The sequence below is a fragment of the Mustelus asterias genome, unplaced genomic scaffold, assembly GCF_964213995.1.
Source record: "Mustelus asterias unplaced genomic scaffold, sMusAst1.hap1.1 HAP1_SCAFFOLD_522, whole genome shotgun sequence".
NCBI classification, from domain to species: Eukaryota; Metazoa; Chordata; class Chondrichthyes; order Carcharhiniformes; family Triakidae; genus Mustelus; species Mustelus asterias.
Genome location: NW_027590473.1, coordinates 1 through 12,185, shown reverse-complemented (window position 1 = coordinate 12,185; position 12,185 = coordinate 1). Strand labels below are relative to the sequence as shown.

Here is a 12,185-nt window from a genome sequence, read left to right as displayed (position 1 = left end):
AAAACCCAGAGGCGCCATACACGCCCAAAACCCAGGGACACCACACACGCCCAAAACCCAGGGACACCATACACGCCCAAAACCCAGAGGCGCCATGCACACCCAAAACCCAGAGGCGCCACACACGCCCAAAACCCAGGGACACCATACACACCCAAAACCCAGGGACGCCATACACACCCAAAACCCAGGAACACCATACACACCCAAAACCCAGAGGCGCCATACACACCCAAAACCCAGGGACGCCATACACGCCCAAAACCCAGAGGCGCCATACACACCCAAAACCCAGGAACACCATACATGCCCAAAACACAGGGACACCATACACGCCCAAAACCCAGGGACACCATACATGCCCAAAACACAGGGACGCCATACACACCCAAAACCCAGGGACGCCATACACACCCAAAACCCAGGGACGCCATACACACCCAAAACTCAGGGACGCCATACACACCCAAAACTCAGGGACACCATACGCAGCCAAAACCCCTGGACGCCATGTACGCCCAAAGCCCAGGGACGCCATACACGCCCAAAACCCAGGGACACCAAACACGCCCAAATCCCAGAGGCGCCATACGCACCCAAAACCCAGGGATGCCATACGCGCCCAAAGCCCACGGACGCCATACACGCCCAAAACCCAGGGACGCCATACACGCCCAAAACCCAGGGACGCCATACGCACCCAAAACCCAGGGACAGCACACACCCCCAAAACCCAGGGACGCCATACATGCCCAAAACACAGGGACACCATACATGCCCAAAACACAGGGACACCATACACGCCCAAAACCCAGGGACACCATACATGCCCAAAACACAGGGACGCCATACACACCCAAAACCCAGGGACGCCATACACACCCAAAACCCAGGGACGCCATACACACCCAAAACTCAGGGACGCCATACACACCCAAAACTCAGGGACACCATACGCAGCCAAAACCCCTGGACGCCATGTACGCCCAAAGCCCAGGGACGCCATACACGCCCAAAACCCAGGGACACCAAACACGCCCAAATCCCAGAGGCGCCATACGCACCCAAAACCCAGGGATGCCATACGCGCCCAAAGCCCACGGACGCCATACACGCCCAAAACCCAGGGACGCCATACACGCCCAAAACCCAGGGACGCCATACGCACCCAAAACCCAGGGACACCACACACACCCAAAACCCAGGGACACCATACACACCCAAAACCCAGGGACACCATACACACCGAAAACCCAGAAGCGCCATACACGCCCAAAACCCAGGGACACCATACCCGCCCAAAACCCAGAGGCGCCATACACGCCCAAAACCCAGGGACACCACACACGCCCAAAACCCAGGGACACCATACACGCCCAAAGCCCAGAGGCGCCATACACGCCCAAAACCCAGGGACACCACACACGCCCAAAACCCAGGGACACCATACACACCCAAAACCCAGGGACACCATACACACCCAAAACCCAGGGACACCATACACGCCCAAAACCCAGAGGCGCCATACACGCCCAAAACCCAGGGACGCCATACACGCCCAAAACCCAAGGACGTCATACACGCCCAAAACCCAGGGACGCCATACACGCCCAAAACCCAGGGACACCATACACACCCAAAACCCAGGGACACCATACACACCCAAAACCCAGAGGCGCCATACACACCCAAAACCCAGGGACACCATACACACCCAAAACCCAGAGGCGCCATACACACCCAAAACCCAGGGACACCATACACGCCCAAAACCCAGGGACACCATACACACCCAAAACCCAGGGACACCATACACGCCCAAAACCCAGGGACGCCATACACGCCCAAATCCCAGGGACACCATACACACCCAAAACCCCCGGACGCCACACACGCCAAAAACCCAGGGACACCATACACGCCCAAAGCCCAGGGACACCATACACGCCCAAAACCCAGGGACACCGTACACGCCCAAAACCCAGGGACACCATACACGCCCAAAACCCAGGGACACCATACACGCCCAAAACCCAGGGACACCATACACGCCCAAAACCCAGGGACACCATACACGCCCAAAACCCAGGGACACCATACACACCCAAAACCCAGGGACACCATACACGCCCAAAACCCAAGGACACCATACACACCCAAAACCCAGGGACACCATACACACCCAAAAACCCAGGGACACCATACACACCCAAAACCCAGAGGCGCCATACACGCCCAAAACCCAGGGACACCATACACACCCAAAACCCAGGGACACCATACACGCCCAAAACCCAGAGGCGCCATACACGCCCAAAACCCAGGGACGCCATACACACCCAAAACCCAGAGGCGCCATACACACCCAAAACCCAGGGACACCATACACGCCCAAAACCCAGAGGCGCCATACACACCCAAAACCCAGAGGCGCCATACACACCCAAAACCCAGGGACGCCATACACGCCCAAAACCCAGAGGCGCCATACACACCCAAAACCCAGGAACACCATACATGCCCAAAACCCAGGGACACCATACACGCCCAAAACCCAGGGACACCATACATGCCCAAAACACAGGGACGCCATACACACCCAAAACCCAGGGACGCCATACACACCCAAAACCCAGGGACGCCATACACACCCAAAACTCAGGGACGCCATACACACCCAAAACTCAGGGACACCATACGCAGCCAAAACCCCTGGACGCCATGTACGCCCAAAGCCCAGGGACGCCATACACGCCCAAAACCCAGGGACACCAAACACGCCCAAATCCCAGAGGCGCCATATGCACCCAAAACCCAGGGATGCCATACGCGCCCAAAGCCCACGGACGCCATACACGCCCAAAACCCAGGGACGCCATACACGCCCAAAACCCAGGGACGCCATACGCACCCAAAACCCAGGGACACCACACACACCCAAAACCCAGGGACACCATACACACCCAAAACCCAGGGACACCATACACACCCAAAACCCAGGGACACCATACACACCGAAAACCCAGAGGCGCCATACACGCCCAAAACCCAGGGACACCATACCCGCCCAAAACCCAGAGGCGCCATACACGCCCAAAACCCAGGGACACCACACACGCCCAAAACCCAGGGACACCATACACGCCCAAAGCCCAGAGGCGCCATACACGCCCAAAACCCAGGGACACCACACACGCCCAAAACCCAGGGACACCATACACACCCAAAACCCAGGGACACCATACACACCCAAAACCCAGGGACACCATACACGCCCAAAACCCAGAGGCGCCATACACGCCCAAAACCCAGGGACGCCATACACGCCCAAAACCCAGGGACACCATACACACCCAAAACCCAGGGACACCATACACACCCAAAACCCAGAGGCGCCATACACACCCAAAACCCAGGGACACCATACACACCCAAAACCCAGAGGCGCCATACACACCCAAAACCCAGGGACACCATACACGCCCAAAACCCAGGGACACCATACACACCCAAAACCCAGGGACACCATACACGCCCAAAACCCAGGGACGCCATACACGCCCAAAACCCAGGGACACCATACACACCCAAAACCCAGGGACACCATACACACCCAAAACCCAGGGACACCATACACACCGAAAACCCAGAGGCGCCATACACGCCCAAAACCCAGGGACACCATACCCGCCCAAAACCCAGAGGCGCCATACACGCCCAAAACCCAGGGACACCACACACGCCCAAAACCCAGGGACACCATACACGCCCAAAGCCCAGAGGCGCCATACACGCCCAAAACCCAGGGACACCACACACGCCCAAAACCCAGGGACACCATACACACCCAAAACCCAGGGACACCATACACACCCAAAACCCAGGGACACCATACACGCCCAAAACCCAGAGGCGCCATACACGCCCAAAACCCAGGGACGCCATACACGCCCAAAACCCAGGGACACCATACACACCCAAAACCCAGGGACACCATACACACCCAAAACCCAGAGGCGCCATACACACCCAAAACCCAGGGACACCATACACACCCAAAACCCAGAGGCGCCATACACACCCAAAACCCAGGGACACCATACACGCCCAAAACCCAGGGACACCATACACACCCAAAACCCAGGGACACCATACACACCCAAAACCCAGGGACGCCATACACGCCCAAAACCCAGGGACACCATACACACCCAAAACCCAGGGACGCCACACACGCCAAAAACCCAGGGACACCATACACGCCCAAAACCCAGGGACACCATACACGCCCAAAACCCAGGGACACCATACACACCCAAAAACCCAGGGACACCATACACACCCAAAACCCAGAGGCGCCATACACGCCCAAAACCCAGGGACACCATACACACCCAAAACCCAGGGACACCATACACGCCCAAAACCCAGAGGCGCCATACACGCCCAAAACCCAGGGACGCCATACACGCCCAAAACCCAGAGGCGCCATACACACCCAAAACCCAGAGGCGCCATACACACCCAAAACCCAGGGACGCCATACACGCCCAAAACCCAGAGGCGCCATACACGCCCAAAACCCAGGGACGCCATACACGCCCAAAACCCAGGTACGTCATACGCACCCAAAACCCAGGGACACCATACACGCCCAAAACCCAGGGACACCATACACGCCCAAAACCCAGAGACACCATACGCACCCAAAACCCAGGGACACCATACACGCCCAAAACCCAGGGACGTCATACACACCCAAAACCCAGAGACACCATACGCACCCAAAACCCAGGGACACCATACACACCCAAAACCCAGGGACACCATACACGCCCAAAACCCAGGGACGTCATACACACCCAAAACCCAGAGGCGCCATACACACCCAAAACCCAGGGACGTCATACACACCCAAAACCCAGAGGCGCCATACACACCCAAAACCCAGGGACACCATACACGCCCAAAACCCAGAGGCGCCATACACGCCCAAAACCCAGGGACGCCATACACGCCCAAAACCCAGGGACACCATACACACCCAAAACCCAGGGACACCATACACACCCAAAACCCAGAGGCGCCATACACACCCAAAACCCAGGGACACCATACACACCCAAAACCCAGAGGCGCCATACACACCCAAAACCCAGGGACACCATACACGCCCAAAACCCAGGGACACCATACACACCCAAAACCCAGGGACACCATACACGCCCAAAACCCAGGGACGCCATACACGCCCAAAACCCAGGGACACCATACACACCCAAAACCCAGGGACGCCACACACGCCAAAAACCCAGGGACACCATACACGCCCAAAACCCAGGGACACCATACACGCCCAAAACCCAGGGACACCATACACACCCAAAAACCCAGGGACACCATACACACCCAAAACCCAGAGGCGCCATACACGCCCAAAACCCAGGGACACCATACACACCCAAAACCCAGGGACACCATACACGCCCAAAACCCAGAGGCGCCATACACGCCCAAAACCCAGGGACGCCATACACGCCCAAAACCCAGAGGCGCCATACACACCCAAAACCCAGAGGCGCCATACACACCCAAAACCCAGGGACGCCATACACGCCCAAAACCCAGAGGCGCCATACACGCCGAAAACCCAGGGACGCCATACACGCCCAAAACCCAGGTACGTCATACGCACCCAAAACCCAGGGACACCATACACGCCCAAAACCCAGGGACACCATACACGCCCAAAACCCAGAGACACCATACGCACCCAAAACCCAGGGACACCATACACGCCCAAAACCCAGGGACGTCATACACACCCAAAACCCAGAGACACCATACGCACCCAAAACCCAGGGACACCATACACACCCAAAACCCAGGGACACCATACACGCCCAAAACCCAGGGACGTCATACACACCCAAAACCCAGAGGCGCCATACACACCCAAAACCCAGGGACGTCATACACACCCAAAACCCAGAGGCGCCATACACACCCAAAACCCAGGGACACCATACACGCCCAAAACCCAGGGACGTCATACACACCCAAAACCCAGAGGCGCCATACACGCCCAAAACCCAGAGGCGCCATACACGCCCAAAACCCAGGGACGCCATACACGCCCAAAACCCAGGGACACCATACACACCCAAAACCCAGAGGCGCCATACGCACCCAAAACCCAGGGACACCATACCCGCCCAAAACCCAGGGACACCATACACACCCAAAACCCAGAGGCGCCATACACACCCAAAACCCCCGGACACCATCCACGCCCAGATTCAGCCCCCCTGTCCTGACCACCTCTTCTTCCCTCCCCCCCATACACCCACACTCCCGTCCAACTCTTTCCTCCCCTCCTTCCATTCAATCTCCCCCACAGACCACCTTCTCCCCCTCTGGTCTTGCCCACAGCCCCCCCACAGACAACCCCTCTCTTTCCCCTGCAGTCCACCCACTCACCCCAGACCACCCTCCCACCTCACAGACAACCCTCTCACCACCCTCTTCTCCTCCAGACCACCACCTCCCCCAAAGATGCACTTTCTCTCTCCCACTCCCCCAGTTCCTCCGCCCCCTCCCCCAGTCCACCCTCTCCCCCCACAGTCCATCTCCCACACCTCTTTTCCACACTAGTCCATGCCCACTCCTCTCTTTCCTCCCTCTCCCCCCACAGATCACCCTCTCTGCATCTTCTTCTCCCTCAGTCCACCCACATCCCCCAATCCAACCTCTCCCTCCCTATCACCCAGTCAACCCTCTCTTCTCTTCTCCCGAAAGCCCATGCCCTCTTCCCACAGGCCACCCTCTCTCTCCCAGTCCTCTCCCACTCACCCCAAAGTCCACCCAACCTCCCCCCAATCCACCCTCTCTCTGCCAAACCACCTTCTCTCCACCACTCCTCCCAGTCCCCCACACTCCGTCTCCACCACAGTCCATTCTTACTCTCCCTCCCCCAGGCCACCCTCTCTTCTCGTGATCGCTCCCACTCAGAACACCCCTATACAACGCCATCCCCCCCGTCCACCCACACTACCCCAGCCCCCCTCTGCCTCTCATAGAACCTCTTTTCCCCAGTTCACCCTCTACCCCCTCCTCCCCAATTCACCCACTCTCTCCCACTCCATTCAGTCCACCCCCACTCCTCCCACACCCTTCTATACACCTCCTCTCCACTCCAGACCACCCACCTTTCTCCCCCGCAAACTGCCCTCTTCCTTTTACAGACCGTCCTCTCCCCCCTCCTGCAGACCGCCCTCCTCCGCCCCGCAGACCGCCCTCCTACCCCTCCCCCTGCAGACCGTCCTCTCTCCCGCCCCCCACAGATTGTCCTCTTCCTCCCACCCCGTCCACCCACACTACCCCAGACCCCCCCCCCCCCCCCCCCCCCGTCCCTCCCATCGACTCTCTTCTGCTCCAGTCCACCCACACTCTTCACCCCCACTCTTCAATCCCACAGTCCAACTGCCCCACTCCCCGCCCAGTCCACCCAGCTCCATCCAATCCACCATGGCTCCTCCATGTCCACACCCGTCCTCCCCAGTCCACCCCTGCACCCCCCAGTCCACCCCTCCCCTCCATTCCCCCCCCAGTCCACACCCTCCCCCCATTCCCCCCCAGTCCACCCCCACCCCCCAGTCCACCCCCTCCCCCCCATTCCACCCCCTCAGTCCACCCCCTCCCCCCCATTCCACCCCCTCCCCTCCATCCAGTCCATCCCCCTCCCCCACCCCATCCCCCCCATGCCCACCCCCTCCACCCAGTTCACCCCCTCCCCCCAGTTTACCCCCTCGATCACCACCTCCTCCCAGTCAACCCCCTCACTCACCCCCTCCCTCCAGTCCACCCCCTCCCTCCATTCCACCCCCTCTACCACCCCCTCACCCCAGTTCACCACCTCCCCCACTACCACCCCCCAGTTCACCTCCTCCCCCACCCCCCAGTTCACCTCCCTCCCCCACCCCCTCCCTCTCCCCCCAGTTCACCCCCTCCCCCCCAATCCAACCCCTGCCCTGCTCCTCAGTCCATCCCTCCCACTCCCGCACCCCTCCCCCCAGTCCCACCCCCTCCCACTCCCCCCAGTCCACCCCCTCCCCTCCCCTTCCCCTCCCCCTCCCCCCTCCTCCCACTCCTTTCTCCCCAGTGCACCCTCTCCCACTCCCCCTCCCCCTCCTCCCCCCCCCGTCCCCCTCCTCCCACTCCCTCTCCCCGCCCCCTCCTCCCACTCCCCCTCCTCCCACTCCCCCTCCCCCCTCCTCCCACTCCCCTCCCCCCAGTGCACCCTCTCCCACTCCCCCTCCCACTCCACCCCCCCAGGCCACCCCCCTCCTACTCCCCCCCCCCCCCAGTCCACCCCCCCCTCCGCCCCCCTACACCCCCTCCCCAGGCCACCCCCTCCTACTCCCCCCCCCCAGTCCACCCCATCCCCGTCCCCCTCCGCCCCCCTACACCCCCTCCCCTCCAGTCCACCCCCTCCCCACCCCCTCCCCTCCAGTCCACCCCCTCCCCACACTCCCCTCCCACCCCCTGATCCCCCTCCACCCCCTACACCAACAGTCCACCCCCACCCCCTCCACCCCCACCCCATCCCCCACAGTCCACCCCCTCCCACCCAGTCCACCCCCTCCCCACACCCCCCCATCCCCCCTCCCCACACTCCCCCCCATCCCCCCTCTCCACACTCCCCCCCATCCCCCCTCTCCACACTCCCCCCCCCACAACCCTCCCCACACTCCCCCCCAAACCCCCACCCCACACTCCTCCCTACACTCACCCCCACCCCCCTCCCCACACTCACCCCCCACCCCCCCTCCCCACACTCACCCCCCCACCCCCCACCCCCCTCCCCACACTCACTCCCCACCCCCTCCCCACACTCCCCCCACCCCCCTCCCCACACTCCCCCCACTCCCCCCACCCCCCTCCCCACACTCCCCCCACCCCACACTCCCCCCCATCACACTCCCCACCCATTCCCCCTCCCAACACTCCACTCCCCATCCCCCCTCCCCACACTCCCCTCCCCACCCCCCCTCCCCACACTCCCCCCCATGCCCCCTCCCCACACTCCGCCCCACCCCCCTACCCACACTCCCCCCCGCCCCCTAACCACACTCCCCCCCATCCCCCTCCCCACACTCTCCCCAAACCCCCTCCCCACACTCCCCCCCCACCCCCTACCCACACTCCCCCCGACCCCCCCTCCCCGCCGCCCCTTCCTGCCCCAACACTCCCCCTCCCCACACCCCCCTCCCCACCCCCCTCCCCACACTCCCCTCCCCATCCCCCTCCCCACACACCCCTCCCCATCCCCCTCCCCCCACTCCCCCGCACCCCACTCCACCCCCCCCCACTCCCCCCTACCCCACACTCCCCCACAACCCCCTTCCCCACTCCCCCTCCGCCCACCTCCACCACACACCATCAATCCACCCCCACCTCTTTCCCCTCAGTCCACCTCCCCCACTCAGTCCACCCCCCCACTCAGTCCACCCCCCACCTCCTCCCCCTCACTCCACCCCCCCACCCCCTCACTCCAACCCCCACCCCCTCACTCCAATCCCCCACCCCCTCACTCCAAACCCCCCTCACTCCACCCCCACCCCCTCACTCCACCCCCCCACCCCCTCACTCCACCCCCCCACCCCACCCCCCCACCCCCTCACACCACCCCCACCCCACCCCCTCACACCACCCCCCCTCACTCCACCCCCCGCACCCCCTCAGTCCACCCCCCACCCCCTCACTCCACCCCCCCACCCTCTCACTCCACCCCCCTCCCCACCCCCTCACTCCACCCCCCTCCCCACCCCCTCACTCCACCCCCCTCCCCACCCCCTCACTCCACCCCCTCCCCACCCCCTCACTCCACCCCCCTCCCCACCCCCCTCCCCACCCCCCTCCCCACCCCCTCACTCCACCCCCCTCCCCACCCCCTCACTCCACCCCCCTCCCCACCCCCTCACTCCACCCCCCTCCCCACCCCCTCACTCCACCCCCCTCCCCACCCCCTCACTCCACCCCCTCCCCACCCCCTCACTCCACCCCCTCCCCACCCCCCTCCCCACCCCCTCACTCCACCCCCCTCCCCACCCCCTCACTCCACCCCCCTCCCCACCCCCCTCCCCACCCCCCTCCCCACCCCCCTCCCCACCCCCTCACTCCACCCCCCTCCCCACCCCCCTCCCCACCCCCCTCCCCACTCCCCTCCCCACCCCCCTCCCCACCCCCTCACTCCACCCCCCTCCCCACCCCCTCACTCCCTCACTCCACCCCCCCACTCCATCCCCCCACCCCACCCCCCACTCCATCCCCCCACCCCACCCCCCACTCCATCCCCCCACCCCCTCACTCCACCCCCCTCCCCACCCCCTCACTCCACCCCCCTCCCCACCCCCTCACTCCACCCCCCTCCCCACCCCCTCACTCCCTCACTCCACCCCCCCACTCCACCCCCCCACTCCATCCCCCCACCCCACCCCCCCACTCCATCCCCCCACCCCCTCACTCCACCCCCCCACCCCCTCACTCCACCCCCCCTCTCCCCCCCACCTCACCCCCCCTCTCCCCCCCACCTCACCCCCCCCCACCCCCCCTACCTCACCCCCCCCTCCCCCCCCCCCACCCCCCCCACCCCCCCCCTCACCCCCCCCCGCCCACCCCCCCCTCACCCCCCCCCCTCACCCCCCCCCCACCCCCCCACCCCCCCCCCACCCCCCCCCCCACCCCCCCACCCCCCCCCACCCCCCCCCCTCACCCCCCCCCCTCACCCCCCCTCACCCCCCCCCACCCCCCCCCTCACCCCCCCCCCCTCACCCCCCCCCCTCACCCCCCCCCCTCACCCCCCCCCCTCACCCCCCCCTCACCTCCCCCCCCCTCTCCCCCCTCACCCCCCCCCCACCCCCCCCTCACCCCCCCCCCCCACCCCCCCCCCTCACCCCCCCCCCCACCCCCCCTCACCCCCCCCCCACCCCCCCCCCCACCCCCCCTCACCCCCCCCCCCACCCCCCCCTCACCCCCCCCCCCCCACCCCCCCCTCACCCCCCCCCCACCCCCCCCTCACCCCCCCCCCCCCCACCCCCCCCTCACCCCCCCCCCCCACCCCCCCCTCACCCCCCCCCCCCCACCCCCCCCTCACCCCCCCCCCCCCCCCCCTCACCCCCTCACCTTTGAAGATGAGCTCCTCTGTGTCCTGGTCGAATCCCTGGCGATGGCATTTCCTCCACAGCCCCAGGATGGTGGAGTTGAAGTGGCGGCTGCAGTGTGAATCGAGAGATGCCGATGCCAGGAAGTACCTGCGGGCTCTGTGCCCGGGGAGCCGGGGCTGGCGGAGGGGCAGGTTCTGGTTGGGGATGTAGATGAAACCGGGATCGTTCCTCTTGTTGGCGTAATTCTTACAGCGGTCCCGGTGTCTGCGGGCGTCTGTCTCATACCAATAATCTGTACAGATTGCCATCGCCAGCAGGCCCAGAGCACAGACTGCCAACAACAAACCTGCTCCTGTCAGCAGCTTCATCGCCGCCATTTCACACAGAGACACACACACAGGCTCAGAGAAACTCCATCCTCACCTCACCCAGAGAGACAGGGACAGCGATAGAGAGAGAGAGAGAAATACACACACAGGCTCAGAGAAACTCCATCCTCACCCAGAGAGACAGGGACAGCGATAGAGAGAGAGGGAGAGACACACACACAGGCTCAGAGAAACTCCATCCTCACCTCACCCAGAGAGACAGGGACAGCGATAGAGAGAGAGAGAGAAATACACACACAGGCTCAGAGAAACTCCATCCTCACCCAGAGAGACAGGGACAGCGATAGAGAGAGAGGGAGAGACACACACACAGGCTCAGAGAAACTCCATCCTCACCTCACCCAGAGAGACAGGGACAGCGATAGAGAGAGAGGGAGAAATACACACACAGGCTCAGAGAAACTCCATCCTCACCTCACCCAAAGAGAGAGAGACAGAGAAATAGAGAGAGAGAGAAATACACAGAGAGGCTCAGAGAAACTCCATCCTCACTCAGCTCCACTCAGAGACACACAATGAAGAGTGAGAGACACACAGAGCCTGAGAGAGAGAGATAGATTCAGGGATACAGACACAGAGAGAAATACAGAGAGGCTCAGAGAAACTCTATCCTCACCTCCAGGCAGAGAGA

At 63.3% G+C, this 12,185-nt stretch overlaps 1 protein-coding gene across 1 annotated transcript in view; it reads right to left on the bottom strand.

The window, feature by feature from the left end:
- Positions 1 to 12,001, bottom strand: part of LOC144486926 (transmembrane protein 178B-like) — a 291,574-nt gene extending 279,573 nt beyond the window's left edge. The window contains exon 1 of the mRNA XM_078204941.1: positions 11,185 to 12,001. Coding sequence (XP_078061067.1) covers positions 11,185 to 11,542 — 358 coding nt within the window. The 5' untranslated portion in view covers positions 11,543 to 12,001. The remainder of the gene's footprint in view (positions 1 to 11,184) is intronic.
- Between the last annotated feature and the right edge of the window lie 184 nt (positions 12,002 to 12,185).